The following is a 23,476-nucleotide window of genomic DNA, read 5'->3' on the forward strand; positions in this document are numbered from 1 at the left end:
CTCTGTCACTTGTCCCTCTGTCACTTGTCCCTCTGTCACTTGTCCTTCTGTTGCTTGTCCCTCTGTCGCTTGTCCCTCTGTCGCTTGTCCCTCTGTCGCTTGTCCTTCTGTCGCTTGTCCCTCTTTCACTTGTCCCTCTGTCATTTGTCCTTCTGTCACTTGTCCTTCTGTCACTCATCCCTCTATCATTTATCTCTCTTCCATCCATAGCAAGGCATAGGGATCATATCAGAGCTGTACATATCCCTTCCTCTCTACAACTACACCTGTTTCCAGTCATTACCTTCTTCCCATCCTGGGCCACTTGTTATTGGCAGCCATCCCTTACTGCTTATCCACCCCTATTACTATCCCTCACCCTCTCCTTTCCCCTACTTCTTTCTACTGCCCTCTCATCACAGTTATTGTCGATGGGAGATCAAACCCCCTACACAATGTACACACACACACGCTACTCTTATACAGAATACACACACCTGCACACTCACATTTATCATTTAACATCCATGTTCCACGCAATTAAATGATAAGTGAGTGTACATGCGTGTTTGTGTACCCCTCGTACAGAGCAGAAAAGTGTTCAGACCGCATTCCTTGGTGAAGCGGATTGGCTTGCAAGAATCCAGTATCAATGCCACACAAATGCACTTGTGCCAATGGCATATTAGAAGCACTCAGTGCACACACTGTAAAGTGGTTGGCATTAGGAAGGGCATCCATCAGTAGAAACCAAACCAAATCAGACTGGAACCTGGTGCAGCCCTCCAGCTTGTCAGCTTTGGTCAAACCATCTAACCCATACCAGCATGGAAAACAGACGTTAAAGAATGATGATGACATGTGTATAGATATAAATACCTGGAACTACCCTGAACCAAACATAACTGGCTTGTTTCTCTTTTTCAGCAAGTTGCCATTATTTTAAGGTACTTAGAACAAAAGGGTGAGAGATAAGAGAGAAAAATAGCCTTAATGCTTAAAATAGTTTGGTTGTTTCAAGTGTCGTCAAAACACCAATGAAAATCCTATTCTTTCTCGATTATGTTTAACCGTAAACTCTGGGTTCCTTGTTATTCAATCAGCTACTTATGACTTTCCTATTAATGGAATACACTAACTATTTTCTAATATGTCTGATGCAGTGAAATTCATTAATTTCTCCTCACATTTTTAATTCTCTTATTTTTAGATTCCAGCAGCCAATTACCCAGTCACCATGAGGACATCTTGTCAGTGGTCTGTACACGACTGGCATCTCTTGTGGCTGCATTTCATGAATTAGTTCAAACATCCATACCAAACTGGTCCAGTTGTGAACAGTTTATCAAGCAATTAACGAACCTCTACTCTACATTTTGCCAATACATTAAATATGTAAGTAGCTCGTATTTTCCTATGTCATATGGTGAATCTGATAAGCTGTTTCCATAAAAAGAGTGACATTGTTTCCATGTGATTCAGGCATGTCAGATGTGTTCTCAAGCTGTATCTCTGTATATTAGCACTGCAAGCCAATCTATGTATATTAGCACTGCAAGCCAATCTCTGTATATTAGCACTGCAAGCCAATCTCTGTATAGTAGCACTGCAAGCCAATCTATGTATATTAGCACTGCAAGCCAAGTAAAAGCTAATCAATTGTTTACAGTAACAAGTTGTCACTGACATTTAAGTGCTATCAGATATTTCAGCTGTAGAAACTCTGCCAAATTAGACTGGAGCCTGGTGTTGCCATCCAGTTTCACCAGTCCTCAGTCAAATCGTCCAACCCATGCTAGCATGGAAAGCGGACGTTAAACGATGATGATGATGATGATGATGATGAAAGGTTTTGCAATATTTTAGTGGCTCTTTTGCTTTATTACAAGAAAAGCGTTTGGTGCCATGCTGATACCAGTTCTTGTCTTTCAAGCGAAAGAACTCTTTCACTGAAGCTTCCACCTACTTTTGGTTGATGAAAGTGAGCCATGGATCAGACCAAGTAATAAACCAAGGGAGCTATGTCTGGATTATAGGCTGACTGCGGCATCAGTTCAATTTCCTTAAGCTCCCGCACTCATTTCAGCAGTATAAGGCCTTGCATTGTCTTGTTACATGAAGAGTTCCCTTTCTGTTTTTTTTTTTTTATCACACAATGGCATAAATTTGCTCCAGCTGTTCGGAGTATAGGTTGGCATTAATGATTTCAACCATTTGAATGCAGTTCTCAAAGTGAATTATCCCTTCATCATTGCACTAGAGGCAGTGCATCTTCTTGTGTTCAAAACGTCCGTGTTTGGCATCAGGTTCCAATAGCTGACTACTTATGCATATTAGGATTGTGGAAAAAGATCTCCCTTGGATTATCACTTGTTCTGATCCATGACTCCTTATTGCACGTGCAACCCTTCATCATCCAAGAGGAGGCGGAAGCTTCAGTGAAGGAGTTCTTCACCTCAAAGGACAAGAACTGGTATCAGTGAGGGATCAAAGAACTGGCAGAAAGGTGACCTTAAATTGTGCAACACGGTGGCCCCTACTTCGAATTCTAGGCTGCTTTTATTGTAACTTGATGAATAAAATAAGTTAGCAAAATGTTGCAAAACTTTTGACTCGACACAATATTACAGAGTTCGTTGTCTTAGTTCTGGACACATTTTCAGTGATGAGATACAAACTGGGAAACTGTTGTCTGTGACTCTGTAAACTTAGCCACCATTTCCACTGTCTTCTAATACAATGGTTTTATGGAGTTTAGTTTTGGTTTATTCAACTGTGGGTTCAAATCCTATCAGGATTGACTTACCTCCTTCTGGCAAGAAAGTACATTTAATAAATCACTCCCCAGTAATATACTAATTTTTATTCAATCAACCATATTTCTTGCCTCAAACTTGTGTTTAAGTAAAAAAAAAAAAAAGATCCAACCTCAGTCCTATGAAATATTGAACCAGATACCATAGAATATTTAAACAAGCCTCTTTCTTAATCTGTACCATTGCAACTGCCATTGTGGATATGTTTTTGTATGGGGTGGGGGTAATATTAATGTTGTGAGTGATCTTTATGACATGAAGATCTAGCTCTGTATAACCCTGGGTGTTGGCTGCAGTAGATGGAAACAGATAATGAAAACAATTTCCAAGGTTTTATGCAAGAGATTGGGCCATGATAGAGGTGGATAATGTGTAAGGTAACCTATAATTCTCCTGGATTTATTCAAGGGATCAGGTTAAGTTGAGCAAAGGGACAATATGGTGTTCATTGTTACATAAAAACCATTCAGTTTATTGAAGTTTGTACTGATGTGTGTGTGTAGTTCATGATGGTCTCCTTACTTGGATGGGAGAAATAGCAGTTGCTGGTCAATGTTGTAATGGTGACAGACCAACATGAAATAGTTAATCTCTTGTCACCAGCATTGTGTGTGTGTGGCTAAGGCACTTAATTCGTCATGGCTCAGTTCACTTAACTGTAAATAAGTTCTGTAATTCACCGTTGCTCTTTGTGTTTTTATTGAAATTGTGACCACAGTCCAGTTGCTCCCACATTGGAACTTCTGTGCCTGCATGAATCCATTTGCCAACTGGTCCCTTGTGTCAGTGATTACAATTGATGGGCTCCCACTGACCAGTAACGAAGGTTGACTTCATTACTGCTTTCCCCTCCTTTAATATTCTTCATTTATTTGTGCACATTTGATCTTGTCAATGATATCATCACCTGTAGATCTTTGTGGATGTTTGACAGCCGGCATCCCTCCTTTGTCATGGAAAGTGGACGTTAAATGACAACGATGATGATGATGCCATGTATCTTGGGCAAGTTCAGACCAAACCATGCCTTGTGAGTAAAGTTGCAAAGACAGAAACTATATAGAAAATGAATAAAGGATTCTTTTGATGATTTGGCAGACCTGGTTGAAGAGCAGAGATAAAAGTTGCTGTTGTATTTTCCAAGAGTAGTCTATGCATAAGTGTCTTATTGCATATCCTATCTACTTTGATCACTTTATCAATTCCTCTGCTAAAAGGATGCCCACCCACCACCACCACCACACTATTACCTTCCTAGAAGATTTTGTGAGGAACCCGGCTATGGCTCTACTCCATCTTGCTTTTTGCAGCACACATCTGCATGCTTCTATTCTAGCATTTCAACAATCTCACCAGAGCAACCTTTCATTGTGCCAATGCTGACTGTGACTGTTGTCCTAAAGTTGTGACCTTGATAGAAAGAGCAAGTAGGGAGCTGGGCATGATGGGGTGAGGGGGCAGCGGCTTCCAAGTTCTGGAAGAAAAAAGGCTTGTTGGAATGTTTGCCTGTGGGCAAGCTCCCTCTTACACATTACCAGATATACAAATATTACAGCCACAAACACAAACTTCAATCACTTACCTCATTTCAATGTGTTTTGCTGTGCTAAGTCTTCCCTAGCATTGTGTATTGCTAATTGAAAGTCTTTTGTCATCTCTCCCAAATGCAGCATCTGATGGAGGAGATGATAAAGGGTCATTTCTTGATTATTATATATATTAATATATTGTGCTAAAAGAATGGCTTTTTTGCTTCTGTTAACAGTATTTGCAGGCATACAACTTGAAAGTTGGCCATTTAACACAACTGACTGAGAAACTAGTAAAACTTATCGGAACTCAATTAACTCCTCAAGTCTATGTCTTTATAACTTACATTCAGGTCAGTATAATTCATTGAAATCACTTTTCTCTGTCATTTATTCTTACTTTTTATAACTAGTGTTGTGATCATTGTCATTGTTTTACATCTATTTGCACCATACAGCTAGGATCTGGACAAATGTCTCACCAACTGTCCTGTCCCTTTGTCATGGTTTCTACATTCCCACTGGTTGGCATTAGGAAGGACATTCAGCCTTAGAAACCATACCAAAGCCGACAGTATAGCTAGGCACAGTCCTTTGTCAAGCCATCCAACCCATGCCAATATAGAAAACAGATGTTAGATGGTGCACACCCACACAAATTCCTGGAACTACTTTGAACCAGATATTGTGTCTTATCACCAGCCTTTTTACAAACTGGATGCATTTAATTGTGCCACTAATAGCTTTTTCTCGGTTTTTATTTATTTATTCTTCCACAGATGTGCTGCCTCTGTTGCACAATGTTACATAATCCTTGTTCTTGTTCTCACACTTATACATATCTATACATCTCCTCATCTCTGCTTTGTATCCATTTTCTATGCTGGCATGGGATAGACAGATCATTACTGTTTTCGTAGAAGAATCAAGAGAACCAGATCTTGCTTAGAAGTTTCATTTTGGTTTGGTTTCCCCAGCTGCATGCACTTTCTAACACCAACCACTTTACAGAATGTACTAACTGTATTCATAACACCAGAAAAAAAGGCGTTTGTTGTGTTTCTAAGCAGACCAAAGGAGCCTTTCAACTAAACACATAACACAGTGCACCACTGTTTATCTCTTTGCAGCTCCTTTTAAGATTTCTAACCCTCTCTTCTAAATCTGAGCAGCCATGTAACCCCCTCTTTAAGAACCTGCTCTGTCTCCTTCTCATGTACTACTCCTTGTTGTCTAGCATAAAGCTGTCCTACCCCTTTCGATATTCATAGTTTTGTGAGCTGCATGGCAACCTCATTGGTGTTGGTGACACTGTAAAGTGGTTGGCATTAAGAAGAGCATCCAGCTATAGAAACCATGCTAAAGCACTCTTTGGATCCATCAGATCCTGTCAAACCATTCAACCAGCCTGCAACATAGACATTAAACGATGAGGATATATATGTCATCATCATCATCATCATTCAATGTCCATTTTCTGGATGGTTTGACTGGTGCTGGCAACCGCACGACTGCACCAGGCTCTGTTGTCGGTTTTGGTATGATTTCTATGGCTGGATGCCCTTCCTAATATCAACCACTCCACAGAGTGTACTGGGTGCTTTTCACATGGCACCAGCACTGGTGGGGTTCACCAAGTAACTTGCAAGAGAAAAAAAAACCCTTTAACTGGGGGGTGGGGTGTAGTATTGAGGGAGATGGCTTTGTGCCAGTTGATTGGTGAGAAGTTAAAAAGTATAATAGGATAGAAATTGGCATTTTGCTGCAGGGAAGGTAGATGTCTACCCCAGGTGAGAAGAGAAAAATGATGGTGGAGATGTATCAGGACATAACGTTGAAGTGCAGTGGGTGGGGTGAATATAAGTGAAGTGGTACAGAGTATTGACCAGGTTGAGTGGGCAAGGAAGATAGAGGAGGAGGAAGTTTCATAAGAGTGTGGGGAGAGATGGAGTAGAGTTGACTGTAGCTAGTGATGGTCAGCAATGTAGGAGTGGCTCAAGGGTGCCACGGTAGATATGTGAGGGCATTGCAAGTGATAGCAGACAAGAGAGGAATTAAGGATGGAGTATAACAGCAGAGAGAGCAATCACTGAATGCTTTGTGTCTTCCTCTTCTACAAGTCTCATCCACTTCAAGCAATCAACACTTCCATATGCAACTGTCCCTGTCCCCATACATCACATGACCAAACCCTAACAGTCTTCATTCTTCCACACACCACATCTGATTCCTCTTATCCCTAATTTTTTCTCTCAATACATTTGCACTTTGTTGTGCATGCATGCTAACATTGCACATCCAGTGGAGCCTAGAAGCTTCATTGCTCTCTAGTCTTCACACATGTCCTCTGCATTCAGGGCCCATATCTCATTACCATGTAGCATCTCTGTACGTACACAAGCATCATGCAATCTGCCTTTCACTTGGTGGGAGTAGGAGAGAGGCCTTTTGCTAATAGTTCTTTGAATTTTCTCCATCTTATTCTAACAACTACACTTTCAGGACATCCTCCTCCGCTGCCAATTAACTCTTCTAACAGAAACTACCCATTACCTCTAAGGAGCCTCAATGGTATTTGAGAAAATCAATTTCTTGTGAAGCCTTAGACTTTATGGCAGCTCTGCATCGTCCACATACAAACGCTACATTCTGTGTTGACCCTCCAGTGTAAGCAATGGGCACACAAGGGGTGCAGTGGGATAACAGGAAGGTCAACATAGGAAGTGGCATGTGTGTGTGTGGAAGATGCACAGTTGCTATGAAGTCTAAGGTCACACAGAGGTAGTGAATAGTTTCTGTTACCTAAAAAAGTTAATTAGTAGTGGAGGAAGATGTTCTGAAAGTGTAGTTGCCAGAATAAATGATATCTGTTCTGTTATTACCTCACTTATTCTCACACACCCCCAATGTCCTTGAGGGGATTACCCTGACACATCATCACCTTTCTCTTTCTCTTCCAAGTCGGGTATCCATGTATATTACCCAACAGTGAAACCCCTACATCTGTCCCTGTACAAATCTTAAATATCTCAACTGGCACAAAGCTACACCCCCCTCAATACTACCCCACCTCCCAGTTGAGGGATTTTTATCGCTTGGTATTGATACCACATAAAAAGTACCTAGTACACTCTATAAAGTGGTTGGCATGTTAGGAAAGGCATCTCACTTTGTAGAAGCCAAGCCAAAACAGACTATGGAACCTGGTGTGGCTCACGGCTTTGCCAGTTCCTGTCAAACCATCCAACCCATGCCAGCATGGAAAACAGACGTTAAATGATGATGATGTATATATCTTTCAACTCCTGTAAAATATAAAATTTTAATTTTTTAGCGAGAAGTCAAAGGGACACGAAAAGGAAACGGCAAAGAGAAGAAGACTGCATCAAGTTCTTCAAGGCCCCTGGTAAGTTCCAGATTTTCTGTTGTTGCATCAACAAGGCAGCAATGTCAATTTGATTCTGGTCTAATTTAAACTCGAGGGCCTCAGGGCCAAAACATTCCTATAATTTTACACATGAGGGGCTCAAAAGTGCTATTAGTGCTGCCTGCAACCCCCAAATGGGTAATAACTTAAAGGTGACAAGGTTTTTCTTTTCTTTGGTTAAAGTCATGGTTAAAATGCGAAAACCAGGATCTTATGTAAACACTGAGAAAGCAAACTTTGTTGCTTCTACCTTCCTCCTCTGCCACCAGTTTTCAAAGCTCTTCATTGTGTAAGAAGTCACAGACTGCTAATAGTAGTAGTAGTAGTAGAATAGGGGCAGGCACTAACAGTGTGTCGCTGCATCCTAGCAGTGAGTGATTCCCTACTCTTAGCAGATGGCACCTTTGCGCCACTCGGGTGAGTAGTCTCCAACCCATGGGCCTTAATGCATGCAGAATTTCACAGCTCTAACATAGCCAGCCTCAGTATAATGTAACAATATTGGTTAAATCGACATGAGTAAAGATCAGCAAACTAAAATTGGCAGAAACAGTGGAGAAATGGATGTGTTAAGTTGATGGTTAAGTTGATGGTTAAGTTGATGGTTGACTGAGGAAGGGCAGAAGCTGGTGATGTCTCTTCAATGCTATTAGACATTGACCCAATCTAATTCTCTACTCATCTTTTAGTATATTGAGATTGATTTCTGTTTATTTTTAGGACTCTTCCATTGTGAAGCAGGGCAAAGTTATGCCAAAACTTATTTTTGCCATTGAAAACTATGAAAAATTCTTGGTCCAACTTGCAAAGAAATCCAAAGTAAGAAGTGTATTGTTTTTTTTTCTTTTCTTATTCAACATCACTAGATTTCCTGATAATTTTAAAGGTTGCTTTATTTAAAAAGAAAGATCTCAAGATATTAGCACCCTGTTTATTTTTCTTTCTATTTCTGTTACGGTTATCCCTTAAGAAAGTGCCTGGCACAGCAAGAACGTGCCCGGAGCAGCAATTATGTGCCTGGTGCCATAAGGACGTGCCTGGGGCCACAAGAATGTGCCCGGCACCACAAGTACGTGCTTGGCGCTGCAAGTACATGCTCGGCTCCGCAAAGACATGCACGCTACCGCAAGAACGTGCCCGGCGCCACAAGAATGTACCAGTTTCCTCAAGAAAGTGCCCGTTGCCGCAAGAACGAGTCCGTCGCCACAACAAAGTGCCCGATGTCGCAAGAACGTATTGGGCAACGCAAGCACATGCCCGGCGCTCGACATCGCAGCAACGTGGCCGGCACCGCAACAAGAACGTGCCCTGATCTGCAAGAATGTAGCTGGCGCCACAAGAGTGTCCGCAAAAACGTGTCTGGAACTGAAAGAATGTGATCAGGACCGCAACCACGTGCCCGGCGCTGCAAGTATGTGCCTGACGACAAAAGAACGAGCCCAGCGCCGCAAGAACATACCTGGTGCTGAAAGAATGTGCCTGGAGCCGCAAGAACGTGCCTGGAGCAGCAAGAACATGCCTGGCGCCGCAAGAGCGTGGCCAGGGCAGTAACTACATACCAGGGGTCGCAGATACGTTCCTGTGACCATGAGTACTTGCCCGGGGCCGTAACTACGTGACTGGGGCGGCAAAAACGTGCCCAGTGCCACAAGAAAGTGCTCGGTGCCGCAAGAACGTGCCTGGGCTGCAAGTACTTACCTGGTGCTGCAAGAACGTGCCCGGGGCAGCAACTACATGCACGGGGCCGTAAGTATGTGCTCGGCGTCGCAAGAACGTGCCTGGCACTGCAAAAAGAAAGGCCTAGGACCACAAGAATGTACCTGGGGCTGCAAGAAGGTGCCTGGCATCGCAAGAATGTACGTGCCCGGGGCTGGAAGTACATGAGTACGTTCCCAGCGTTGCAAGAACGTGTGCGGGACAGTAACTACGTGCCTCGGCCCGCAAATGCATGCCTTAGGACGTATGTACCTGCCTGAGGTCGTAAGAACGTGTCTGGGGCCGTATCTACGTGCCTGGGGATTTAAGTACATGCCCGGCGCCGCAAGGACGTATCAGGCACTGCAAGAAGGTGTCCGGCGCCTCAACAAGTGCCTGATGCTGCAAGAAGGTGCATGGCATCGCAGCAACGTGCCCGGCACCACGAGAAAGTGCATGACTCGAAAGAACCTGTCCGGCGCAACAAGAACATGCCCGGATCCACAAGAATGTAGCTGGGGCCGCAACCACATGCCCGGCGTCTTAAGAATGTGGCCGGGGCAGTAACTACGTATCAGGGATCGCAGATACGTGTCTGGGGCCGTATGTACTTGACTGGGGCGGCAAGAATGTTCCTGGTTCCGCAAGAATGTGCTTGGTGCCGCAAGAACGTCCACAGGGCAGTAACTACCTGCCTGGAGCCGAAAGTACGTGCCTTGGGCTGTAGGTATGCGCAAGGGGCCGTAAGTACGTGCCCTGGGTCTCAAGAACATGCACGGGGCCGTAAGTACGTGCCTGCAACCCATCTCTTCTCGGTCTTTGGGGCCCTTTAGTCTTGAAATCTTCACTTAGTGATGGTGCCATGAAAGATCATTACATTGAATGAGAACAATATGACAATGAAAAGGATGAAAGACAAAGAGGGAAAGCATTTGGATGATGGGAACAAAAAGATTTTGTGAAAGAGAAAGAAACTAGCAAAGCGGTAAATAATGTTTGTTGTTTCTGTGACCCTTGTACAGGTTAATCTCATGGAACATGTGAAGCCAAGTGTAGCCAGGGATTTCCGCATCAATGGAGCTGTAGTGCGTGCGGTTCTGCAAGAAATGAGTAACAGCGAAGATGACAGTGAAGATGATGAGAACAAAGCAAACACAGCCAATAAGCAGGTAAATAAAAGAACAACTCTGTGCTTTTGTGTTTTAGATGGAAAACTTGTAGGAGGGATTTGGTAGAATCAGTAGAGCATCCAACAAAATGTGATGCAGTATTTTGTCATTACTGAGTTCAAATTGTTTCTGGGTTTTTCTTTACTTTTTCTCATCCTTTCAATACTTCAGATGACTTGCTTCGTTAGAAGTTCATTGTTTCTTCCAATTTGTCATTTGTAATCTTTTTAGAAATTAAAGCAACAAACTGGCAGAATCATTGGCACATCATAAAAATGCTTTGTGGCATTTCTGAGTTTAAAAGCTGCTAGGGCCTACTTTGCCTTTCATCTTTTCAGGGTCAATAAGTACCAGTTAAACACTGGGTCGATGTAAGTGACCCCCTCCCCCAAAATTTCAAGTCTTGTGTGCCTGAAGTAGAAAGGATTATTATTGTTTGGGTAGTGTGAATTGGCAAAATCTCTCCAAGCATCAGGAAAAATGCTTGGTTCTGTTCTGGCAAACGCTTTTCCTTTTGTGCCCCAAGGTTGATGCTTTCAACAAATCTTCACCCCCAGTAAAATTGTTGAGCTTCTGCCTGCATCATCATCATGATTATCCAAATGAATATCAAAGTGATGGTGTTTGTTAGAGACAGTTTCAAAGCCATCTGGCTGACACAAAAAAAGCAGGATCCACACAATGTAGCTTCCTGCCTGTGAAGCTTAACACTATTCTTTCAAAGTTACTTCAATTGCTGGCGCAGGTAATTGTGGTTTATTTAAGCCCCAGGTTATTCATTATTGAACAAAACCTATGATAAAAGGTCTTCTAGCCAGCATCCTACTTCAGATATTGGCCAGCTTTTCAGGTAAAGTGCAAGAGAGATTTGGGTGCTATTTCTAGAGCTGATGAGTATTAAGCTGTCTGATTTAATCTGACCAGTTGACCAAATGGGTGTGTGTGTTGTTACAAAAGAACTTCTTTGCCAAATCGTATAAACCTTTCTGTTTTAATTATTCAGGTTGAAAATGTTGGATCTTCAACAAGTGATGAACCTCCATCAAAGAAAGCACGTAGTTGAAATAACTGTTTGGGTTTATTTTAAATAATAAATTTAGATTATTTTTCAACCTTTTTTTTTTTTCCCCCCCTCATTTGTTTGTAAGTTACAGCTGGCTGGAAAACCCCAATGGCAGTCCTCATTTCTAAGAGTAAGCCAAACATAAAAATTCAGCCAGGTTCATTCAGCCTACATTACTACAGGTGACATTTTGTTATAACATTTCCAAAGAATGAAATTTATTTCAATTCTTCTTGAAACAAAAAGAACTTTATTACAAAATGTACCAGCCAGTTATTGTATTTTTAGATTTCCCCGTTGGTCACTGCTGTGGTCATCGGTGTATCCTTGACCAAGAAAAATCTTAGTTCTAAAATCTCGTTCAGGCTCAGCCTGCAGTTTTTAATTTGTTGTTAATGTCTGTAGAATGGAAAAATTGGTTTCCTTTATTAACTGAACGTTTAAAGTAGATAATCCTGGCTATACTGTTTGACAACATGGTAGGCCGCCTTAGCACCGAAAAAAAAAAAAAGATTGTCTGTTAATATCATAGTTGTTCAGGCAATTTGGTTAGAACAGAATTTCATTTGTAGAATGCTGTTGATATGAGAAAAAGTTACAAATACAATTTAATTTGAAAGGTTTTATTTTCAAGTTCCAACATTTGTTACAAGTAGCTGCATCAGCAAATATTCAAAACTTTGGCAAAAGAAAATATTCCAACCAAATAATCCATTTGTACTGAATAGAAAGAGTCACACACACTTCAAAGAAAACAAAAACAAAAAAAAATAGTCACTGGGTCCTATGAATAAGAATATTAAATCACTAAGTATATCCATCCTATTTTGACCTTATTAGATGCTTGGTCAGTTAATAATCAAAATTGTTAGCTTTTTCTCAACAGCCCCTTAATATTGGAAAGGCTTCCCCTGATAGAAAACCTCAAGAGAAATTTCCTTATGAATGAACTTAGACAAGTAAATTAAAAATGTAGTCCAGTTGTGATCACCCCATGTTTTTTGTCAAGGCTATCTTGGATTACATTATCTAAGATGGTTAAGTGTGAATTTTGGGGAAATTCTGCTGTTATTTTTAGCTAGTCAATCAGCTGAGTTGAGGATCCTTCATGGGATTGTGTTAGGGTCATTACAAGAACTCAGAAGGCTGTCCAAAGAAGAGCAAAAGATTCTCACAGGCAAGCTAAAAATTTCAGTGAAAAAAATCACAGCATAGAGTCTCAAGCTTCTGTGAAATGACAGAAACAGTAAAAAAAAACTTCATTAAGATCTTTGTAAGGCAGTAATAAGAAATAAAACAACCTTGATGTACACAGCATGGTGCATATTTATAAGACCAACTCAATTTTGAACATGCTGCTTTTTATGAGTTATTTGGAATTAATACTTAATAAATATAAACTTTCTTGAAATTAATTCCCGTTTTGTTTTGAAAACACTGCAAATAAATGTTACAGAACCACAGCCTAAAACACTGCACAATTGAGTTAATTTTGCTAAAATAGATAAAGGTTTTTTTTTAACACTTTAATAGTTATTTGTAGTAAACAAAGAAAGTTGTATTTTATTTCAACCATGTCACAAGATAAACAGCCACCACAACTTGAGTCAGCAAGAAACAGCAACTCAACTCAAGCATTTAATGAGAGCAGTTAGCAACATTTTTTTCTTTGTGCAGTCAAAAGATCTACAAGAAAGGAGTTAGTCATTAGAAGAGCAGCCGACAATTCTGTGACAGAATGGTGTGAAGATCCAACATTTCTTAAAACTTTGTCATGATGGGCTGTGTAGAAGGAACTGAAGAACTCACCAAACCTAGGATTTTCAAGACCAAAAAAAAAAAAAAAAAATCCAAAAGCAAAGATTGAATTGTTCAGAACACAGATGGAAGTCTGTGACTGGTCAGATGAGAAAAATTTGGTTTGTCCTATTGGCATGATTTGCACAAAGTGATGGGAAATGGTTTGTCCAGCTTCTAGACCACTTGGAAACGCATTTACACACAGCTTAATGCTGCCAAGTATCAGTCTTTTCCTGATACCTTGCTTCCACATGGTGAAAGAATTGTTGGGGGCAACAATGCTCCGATTCTATCGCATACAAAGCGAAGCAATGGTTTGAGAGCCTCAACATTAAAGTTATGTTCTCCTGGCCTCAATTCAATCAAAAAATACCTGTGTGGTGGCCTTCATTTTTGCCCAAGAAATGAAAAAGTCTATAAGATGTATGGACTTCATTAGACGAGGCCTCTACAGGGTAAAATGGGAGAGACTTTGTCAGCACATGGTTTTTTTGTGGTTCTCCAGGGAGGTGTTACAACTTTCTTTGATATTAAATGATCTTACAATTTTGAAACATTTATTTTCAGTATTTTTCAAAACAGAAACATTTCTCATAATAAAGTGCCAGATCACTTCCATAAGTTCAACATTTAACTAGTCTTATAAAACATGCCAGGACTAAGTTCATCCAATTCTCAATGAAACAAAAACAGAATTATTTAAGTGTTCTGAAATCAACAAACATTAAGGGAAGGTCTAAATAGAACCTTCCAGCTGAACTGGACTTGGTATAAAGCTTGCAAAAATCTAATTTTTGCAAGCAATTTCCCACATTCAAATTTGTGTCAAGATATACAATGACTGTGCGTCACTGTGCAGCAACTAGGACTAAAAGAATTAAATGATTTTCCTTTCTAAAAAGTCCTGTTTAAAATATTCTCTCCCCCCAACACACACAGATAAATGATCTTCCAAAACTAAAAAGAAAGCAACTTAGAATTCTCCCCATTTTTCAGCTTTGTGAAAATGAAAGAAAAATCTTCTCCAAAGAGGAGCCAGAGGAAATATTCATAGCAAGGTCAGCTAACTTGACCAATCAGTGCTACTTCTCTGTGAGTGTTTCACTATAAGAAAGAACTCCACACATTTTCTAATGCATGTAGAGTAATCCAGATAACATGTAGGAAAAAAATTTTATAAACACACTTTGCATCTTTTGGAACCAGCTCAAAAAGCTTTGAAAAGCTAAGATTTTCTTTATCAACTGGCCAAACCAAAGCATCAACTGAGAGCCTTGTGGTTGCACTAATTTACTGCTGCCAGAAGATTTTTAGGTGTTTTAACAATAAATTCCTCAGAAGGTCCCAACAGTGCACCAATGAAACCCCTCAGAAAATAAAAGGTTTTTGTGGACAAGGAAAAACTGACATTGCACCAATAAAAACCTCTAAAGTTGATGAAAATCTCAAATGCTTTCCCCATAATGTCTGGAATCAGGAAATTATAAAAGATAGGTTTGTTTTTAACATTACTGATGTTATGTTGTTGTTATTATTAGTGGAAATACAATTTGCATTAAGTAGAATAAGAAATCATGAACAGTTTGTTCTTGTTGACAAAAAACAATTTTGCAAAAAATAGAGATAATTGTAAAATGTAACTACATTCCAATTAATAAAATAAATAATAAAAAAAAGCAGCAGACAAGCAAACTGGTAACTCAGAATTTCATAAACATTTTCTGTGACACAAAATCCAATTTTTTCAAATGGACATGGGTAAGGAAAGTGATTTCAGCAATACATACACACACCACCTGCAGTGATGGGCTGGTGCTCTAGAAAAACCACTACAGTTCAATGAAGTTAAAATCCATTATGATATTGTTTAAATGTACGGTTGCAGTCTACTTTGAGAGAAACCTCACTGAAACATTGTAATGATTGATGTGTTTTCATCTTCTATCAGAACAAGTTTCCTCAGCTGCAGATAGCAGAAAAGGAATTCAGCCTCACCTGGACATATTTAATAAGTTTATCCAAACAGAATGATGATTAAAATCTAATGTTTTTGCATAAACTTTTAATGTCATAGATAAAGCATTAATGAATGAGCAATGGATACGACACCTGCACTTTTCCAGAAACAGGGCAAACAACTAACTCTGTAGTGGCTGCTGCTAGCATCATATTCCAATTCCTCTCGGCAGCATTATTTACATGAAAAGAACTAAGTTTTGGACAATTCTCTCCTCCAAATAAATTTAGAAATGAAATATTTGTGGCATTCATACTTTTCTCTCCAATACAAACTATATTGATGACCGAGACAAGAAATGAATGACCCAAAGTTAACTTGGTCTAAAACGAATAGCAAACTTTGCTGACCACAAGACTTGAGACTTTTATCTCAGAACAAAGTTGTTAGGTTCATTTGAATTGAAGATCAAGACTAATGTAAAAATTTGTTTTGTCAAGAAAATAGAAAAGGTTTTTCTTTTTGTCAACCAGTAACATGTCTTTCAAAATGGCTCAAGTAAATGGAGAAATATCTTCTATCAAAAATAGGATAAAAGAAACCAGAATCCAGGGTAGTTTTAGTGTACAGCATATAGAGTGAAAAATAGTGTCTTGGGAAATAGAAAATTTGACTAAGAATTAGAAAAAAACTTCAACAGGAAATTAATATTAGGGGTTAGCTTTATTCAGCTTCTTTCCATCCAGTTTGCAAGCACCTTCGAAACTTGCTCTCTGAACAGATAAAAAAAATAAATAATAATAATTCATATCTAATCAACAATTCATACCAGATAACCCCATTAATTAATATACAGTCCTAACCTCGATGTAATATTGAAACAAAATGAACATTTTTTTATGTGACATCACTGATATTTGTGATGATCTTTAAGACCTAATTAAAAATGTGTTAATGACAGTGAAAAGAAGATGGAAATTATCAGAAAACTTACCAGATGCAATGATGAAATTTGAAACTGATGCCCAGGACATAATCCTTTGGAAAAGAATTGTTACAAAATACATTATGCTGTGTAAATTGAACTGTTTTGGTTAACATTGCAGCCACAAAACTGCTTAGGCCCCAGAGCATCAAAAGCTTTTTTAGACAGAAAGAATAATTCAGTCAAGTTCTCTCATTACACCAGAAAAGGTTTGCTGAAGAAAATAAAACTACTTTTAAAAGGAAACCAACTTCTACTTGACTGTCTCATGAGAACAGAGTTAATTTTTACCCCCAAATCTTTTAAATTACTCCTCAATCTGACCTTAATGTTCTAACTGAACTTTTAAAACTGTGTATTGGTTATATCAAATCTTAAACTTTACCTGACTTAAAAGAAATCTTTAGTGTTTACTGTTGCCTGATAAATGAACAGCATCGAACATAACTGTTTCAACACTCTTTAGTTTTGTCCATCAACTACCACTGTACACTTCACCATAACCAATGAGCAGCACTGTTAAACGTCATGCATTTAACAAGTACAGTGAAGTGAAAAAAAAAGTTGATTAACGCATTTTGAGAAACATTCCAGCCAGACACTAGTTTTGCATTTCCCTTCTCACCTGTTTTTGGCATTTTTATCTCTACAAATGTTTTAAAGGAATATGCAATATGTTTATCCAAAAACTACCGTGAGATGATGACAGCTCAGCCACTACAACAGTTATACAAACTCCGAACAAAGTAATAATACACTTCCAGAAAAAACTAACAAAGTGAATAAACAGCTAAAAGCTGTGGAAAAGATCCATGACATTGATAATCTGAGAGAAACTGGATGTGACCATTTAATTATCTTGATCAGGTCTTAATATCACTACATTGCTGGTTTATGTCTTTATTGTTGAGGCCTATGTGATATCAAGTAGCTTTATACACCCAAATGCAATTGTCAAAAGGAAAATTCTATAACAGTTTGAGTCTATTTCCTATGACACATTCGGTTATTCAAACTCTAGCATTATTTCCATAATGCAATGCACCCAGGCAGACAAGTTAACCTGGTTGTGCCATTCGTCTGTTTTAATGCCAGATAACATTTGAATTGATGAAATGTTTGTTAACAGTGACAATATTGTCACCGTTAATATTAACGATCCCACATTTGAACAACAAACGTTAAAACAGCAAAATGCTGGTGGAGGCTGGTGATGCCTTAGAAAACGAGAAAATGCATCTCAAGTCAGCTCTCCATTTGCTTCCCCCACTATTTTTTTTATAAAAAAAAAAAGGAAAAAAGTTTGATAAAGCCACTTAAAAAAAAATCATGGCAAAAACCAAGTTATCTTAAATGAAAAATTATTAGGTATATTTAGTAAATTTTTTTTTAAATGGTGTATTCAATAAGGAGCATTTTATGCTCATGCATATTTATAATTGTAAGTTTTAGTATGATTGCACTAAATCTTGACCATATTAAAGATATATATATATATTACCTATGGTCTACAAAATTCATACCAGATTTGAGCTCAGGGTGCACTAAATAATCAGCCACCATTAGCTACAACTGCACTGAATTATCATTGTGTGAACAGAAATTTCAACATTATGAAGCCCCTGTGAGCTAGGGTTCAATAAGATTCCGAGATTACATGAATCCTAAATCACATAATTGCACCAAGTTTAAATTTCATAGTTACACATTAGATGTGCTTGTACAAAATAAAACTACCTGAGCCTGTAGTGAGCTACAAATTGACAAATATAGCAGCAGGACGATAAAGGAAACACTGACTGAGTGATTTTCTTAGAATCAATTCAGTCAGGTGAAAGGAAGAGATTAGAAAAAAAAAGTTAAACTATTTCTTGAGTTGTTGAAGAAAATGTTTGTTAATCCATTGATTCTAGCTTCTTCTTTAATTCTTCAATCTGTTGGAGAATTAGTTCTTTGGCTGAAAACAAAAGAAAAAAAAAAAATTTTTTTATTGTTACTTGTCCTGTTTGAGATGCAGGCATTCACATCTTATATGGACAGAGCACCTATGCTGGTGTTACATTCAATACACTGTGTAAAGTGGTTGGCATTAGGAAGGACATCCAGCCATAGAAACCATGTCAAAACAATGGAGCCTGAACAGCTTTGCAGCTCCTTGTCAAGCCATCCAACCCATGCCAGCATGAAAAACGGACGTTAAATGATGATGAGAATGAACTACATCTACACAGTGATTTACCATTTCAACAGCAAAAAACAAAGACACATTAATGGCAGGTTTTTCTGCCACACTCCATCTGAAGTGTTAAGGTTAGTAAAACTATCAGACATACCTGTAACCCCCTTAGAAAGGGGAGGGTGATTAAAACTAATTTTGTATGTAAGATAATCAGAGTACTTCATTAACACCCTTCACAGGTGCAACAGTACAAGTCTCCTTAAAGCTTTCCACCCAGCAAAAGAGAACAGAGTCACAAAGACTAGGGTTCCTCTGTATCCCAGTCAGAAATGGCCCATAACATTCATGTTGAACACCTGTACACCTATAACTGCAATTGAGGACACTATTTAGCGAGAGACCCAGATTGTAAGTGAAGGGGAAAGACAAATGCTTTAAACATTGTTTCTCTTGAGCTGTCAGATATACAATACATCAGTGAGAGTTTCTTTACCAACAACATCACTTCTTTTGGCTGTCATTATAGATGGTCTCACAGCTCCAAATGTTTCAATATCCAATGCCTGTATACATTATTTACAATGGACGGATACTTGTCCTCATCTTGTTTGTTGTAATCACAACGTTTCGGCTGATAGACTCTCCAGCCTTCATCAGGAGTTCTGGAAATGGATATTTCTCCAAGATACTTTATTGTGAGCAATAGTGGTGGCTTTGTTAATTGTGTCCTCAATCTGGTCATTCGCAATGATATCTAGGAGATGAAACGTTTTCAGTAAGCAGTTGTCTTTTATATCGCTAATGAAAGGGAGACCGAAGCCTTTTGTTCAGTGAACTGGAGCAAGTTATGTACGTTGGTTGAGAATCGGAACAGCACAATTCTTCTAAGATCTCATCTTCCAACCATATTGACACCAGAAAACATTTGGACTTTTTACTGTGTCTCAAATTACCAAATCTTTGAATTTCTTCTCTTTCTAAGAAAAATGAAATCAGAAACTTACCAGAAACACTTTCATTTGATGGTGATGCAGCATTTGTTGCCTTTTTGTCCTCAAAGTCCTCCTCCAAGATAATACTGTAAGAATTAAGAGTTTCACCAACCACTGCAGCATTAATTGGTTGTTCCCGAAGTTGAAGGAGCTTCTCTTTTGTCCACTTTTCTTTTGATTTACCTAATTGAAATAGAATGGAGAAGAATTTCAGTGCTTAATTATTGTGGCAAGGGATAAAAGGATTGGCCAAATCCTAAATAAACAGAAAGCAGATAAGACTCTTTCCATCAGGTAATATGGCCCTCCTCACTATGTAGGAAAAGAGTTGGAAGTAATTCCATTCACTGCACCCAGTGTAAGCTATGGCCACATAAGAGATGCAGTGAAATTACAGGTAGATTAACCCTTTTGTTACCAAACTGCCCGTAATTACATATTCATATTTAAATGAGAATATCAGAGCAAATCTCGTTAGTACATTCGTGAAAACACGTGATTATACTGCGTAAACAATTCAGCTACAGTTTTGTACAATGATCGATGTGTTATTTTAATTCTGTAAATTTTGGGAGATTTTTTTCCCAAATTTGTTCCTGTTGTGTTTTGAAAATTTGTAATTCTGACAAAAAAATGGATAAGAATTTCATTCTGTCAATCAGCGAGTCAGAATTTGAAGGATTTTCCACGGAAGACCTTGACAAATCTAACTCTGTAACTGATAAAAAAAAAAAAAAGGCGGGTGGTATTTGATAATGAATCCGATGTTTCATTTTCCGAAAGTGAAAGCAGTGAATCCGAGAGCTCCGATGACAGCAATAAAGGGAATGAATTGGTACCTGAATGGAGTGAAAATTTAAAAACCGTTTCTTTCAGTGATTTTTCTGAAGAAACTGGACCAAGTCACAGTCTTTCTCAGGAGAGCAAAGCTTTGGACTATTTCTTTTTACTTTCCCCTATGAGCTTATTTGAAATGATTACAGTTGAAACAAACCGTTATGCTGAAAGTAAACAAAGCGAAAAAAAAAAGGATAGTTTGTGGTTTCGCACAAGCTTAAGAGACACTGGATGAGGTGGTGAGGACCAATCTCAGGATGTTGGGGTCACAGTAGAGATGGTGACAATGGACTGAGATGCCTGGTGAAGTTCTTGAAAAGACCCCCACCCACTTCACTGAAACTGAGTTCTACAAGAGCTGTGTGTGTCCCACCCACATGCAACAACAAGAATAAAATTTTTCTCAAACCAAACTACATCTCTTCTTCACATTTCCTCTTTTTGATGCACTATATGCTTATCTCTCACTCTCCTCATCACCCTACTCATTCCATCATTGTTATCTTGTTGTCCCCCACCCCCTGCACTTTCTGCATTCATGTGAAGACTCTACTCCCTACTCATGCACCTTTGGCAATATCCTATCAATTTATATTCTCACCATCCCATACCTTGAGGCTATGCCATGGCACTTTGCCACCATCTCTCCCTTCTGAACGGGTAACTAGGTCTCTCCTCTACAGCAACACACCTGCTTCTGTGTCTCTTTCACAAGCTTACTTCTTCCAATGCTCCCTCCCTTCTCAAAGGATCTTTGTCTTGCAAATTACTTGGTTCCCCATAAAAAGCATCCAGTCCACACTGTAAAGTGATAGGCGTTTGGAAGGCCATCCAGCAGTAAAAACCATTCCAAAACTGACCTCACCTGTGCTGGTGCCACATAAAAAGCACTCAGTCCACTCTGCGAGGTGGATGGTGTCAGGAAGAACATCCAGTCGTAAAAACCCTGCCAAAACAGACAGTCTTCTCAAACCGTCCAACCCATACCAGCACAGAAAGTGGACGTTAAATGATGCTGATGGACAAAGCTGAAACATCGTTGACCAAAAGTCTGTTCAACAAGGGCTAGCCTGATGTTAATAGTCTGCTTCCACTGAAAATCAACAACAGCGCTTGTATGAAAACAAGACAGAAATGGGAGACAAGTACCAACCGCTTTGGCGATGGCAGCTGAAGATTAAAATACGAAGAGGAGGGGTCAGATCTGAATATTGGCACCAGAGATGCAACAGCAAAAGATCCATTGTGAATGATGATCAGTTGTACAGCAGACCCTGCAATTTATGAAGACTTGAAATCAATATATAATATTTAGAGGACGTCAGCAAGATGGCACAATTGCTTGTGAGGGAAAATGCAGATGAAACGTTTAAATTCTGCCATGGCTGACTTTATCATTCATCCCTACAGGGTCGATAAAACACCAGTTGAGCCCTGCGGGTCAATGTAACCCACTTTCGACACCAAAATTGCTAGCCTTGTGCCTAAGCTTGGAACCACTTCTACTTAAGTGAGAAAGCCTAGCTTTATGTGGTGGCTGCAGCTACACCACAAATTTAAAACTAACATTTCTCTTGTAGACTGAAGTATACTGAGCAAGATTAATCCTATTAGCCTCATTTATACAGAAAGAAAAGAAACCTCGTGATTCCTACTCTTTCACGGCAAGCAGTTATGAAACAGTTTTCTAAGAGCAAGTACCTGAGAATTGCATTCTTCAGAAATTCATACAAATAACTGAGTTTTGTAAACTAACCTAATTACATGAATATTGTTTTAGAAGGGAAAAAAAATCATGCAAAAGAAAATCTTTGATTAATTAAAAGAGAGTTTAATGTATTTACCTGCCAAAGAACATCGAGCTGCTAATATCGGTATTTCTGCCAACTCGTCTGTGAGAGGCATTATCTCATTTTGGGTAACTCTACCACTACAACCAAAATCAACATAAAATACAGAAAATTCTGCCTTGGAAACTGCCATAACTTTAGCCCGGTACCATTTTCCATCTGTAAAAACAAAGAAATAGAATCTTCAAACAATTCAGAATTAGGAATCAAAATGATAATTCAAGATTGAACTAAAATGTTAAAACATTTGTGGGTACGAAGCTTAAGTCTCACTTTAGGCAAGGGTCTTCCACTATAACTACAGGCTAATCAGAGCCTCGTGTGTGGGATTTGACAGAGAGAGACTGAAAGACACTCGCATGTGTGTGTGTGTGTGTATAGCCTTGTTTTCCCATCAATTGATGATTGTAACTGGGTATCTCTATCATAGAAGCAATGGTGTTCATTTTCTGTTATCTATGGGGAAATGTTACCTTGCTTGAAAACAAACGAGGGTTGGCAGCAAGTATAGAAAATTTGCCTCAGCAGATTCTTTCTGACCCATTGCAACTATGCAAAAGTTGATGTTAAACAACAATAATGATGACGATAGTACATTATTTACAATTGACAGATATTTGTCCTCGTCTTGTCTGTTGTTAACACAACGTTTCGGCTGATATACCCTCCAGCCTTCATCAGGTGTATTGGGGAAATTTTGAACCTGGGTTCTCATTCCTAAGGTATTTTTCGATAGGAGGGGCATCCAGCTGTAGAAACTGTGCCAAATCAGATTGGAGCCTGGTGTAGCCATCTGGTTTCACCAGTCCTCAGTCAAATCGTCCAACCCATGCTAGCATGGAAAGCGAACGTTAAACAATGATGACGATTATTATTATTATTCAGGTCACTACCTGGAATCGAACTCGGAATCTTGGGGTTAGTAGCCCATGCTCTTAACCGCTACGCCATATGCCCATGGTGTTTCTTGTAGACTGCTTCAGGCAAATCAACAACTGCAATTCAATGATTCAGGTCAGACCAGATTTCTTGATGACCTGCAGCATTCATTATCTACCATATATGGAGTCCAATTTCACAGCAATGTAGCTGAAGGTTTCCAAGGCAAAAAGTACCACTCCATATCTCGGTAATTCAGAAAACAGCCAGCTATGAGAATAACAAGCTTCAATTTGAAAGTTTGTCTTTTATGTCTGCT

General features: G+C 39.2%; 2 protein-coding genes across 5 annotated transcripts in view; one reads left to right on the forward strand and one right to left on the reverse strand.

The window, feature by feature from the left end:
- The window catches only part of LOC106870749 (Fanconi anemia group I protein), a 98,477-nt gene extending 86,750 nt beyond the window's left edge, over window positions 1-11,727 (forward strand). For both annotated transcript variants that reach the window (XM_014916943.2, XM_014916944.2), the window contains exons 28-33: window positions 1,190-1,374; window positions 4,561-4,677; window positions 7,659-7,730; window positions 8,472-8,570; window positions 10,469-10,615; window positions 11,619-11,727. In XM_014916943.2, the coding sequence (XP_014772429.1) occupies window positions 1,190-1,374; window positions 4,561-4,677; window positions 7,659-7,730; window positions 8,472-8,570; window positions 10,469-10,615; window positions 11,619-11,678 (680 nt within the window). In that variant the 3' untranslated portion in view covers window positions 11,679-11,727. The remainder of the gene's footprint in view (window positions 1-1,189; window positions 1,375-4,560; window positions 4,678-7,658; window positions 7,731-8,471; window positions 8,571-10,468; window positions 10,616-11,618) is intronic.
- A 558-nt stretch (window positions 11,728-12,285) lies between these two features.
- The window catches only part of LOC106870748 (tudor domain-containing protein 1), a 62,026-nt gene continuing 50,835 nt past the window's right edge, over window positions 12,286-23,476 (reverse strand). For all 3 annotated transcript variants that reach the window (XM_014916940.2, XM_014916941.2, XM_014916939.2), the window contains 3 exons: window positions 22,273-22,437; window positions 19,604-19,774; window positions 12,286-18,377 (listed from right to left, as the gene is read on the reverse strand). In XM_014916940.2, coding sequence (XP_014772426.1) covers window positions 18,316-18,377; window positions 19,604-19,774; window positions 22,273-22,437 — 398 coding nt within the window. In that variant the 3' untranslated portion in view covers window positions 12,286-18,315. The remainder of the gene's footprint in view (window positions 18,378-19,603; window positions 19,775-22,272; window positions 22,438-23,476) is intronic.

Source organism: Octopus bimaculoides, chromosome 2 (genome assembly GCF_001194135.2).
Source record: "Octopus bimaculoides isolate UCB-OBI-ISO-001 chromosome 2, ASM119413v2, whole genome shotgun sequence".
Taxonomy (NCBI): Eukaryota; Metazoa; Mollusca; class Cephalopoda; order Octopoda; family Octopodidae; genus Octopus; species Octopus bimaculoides.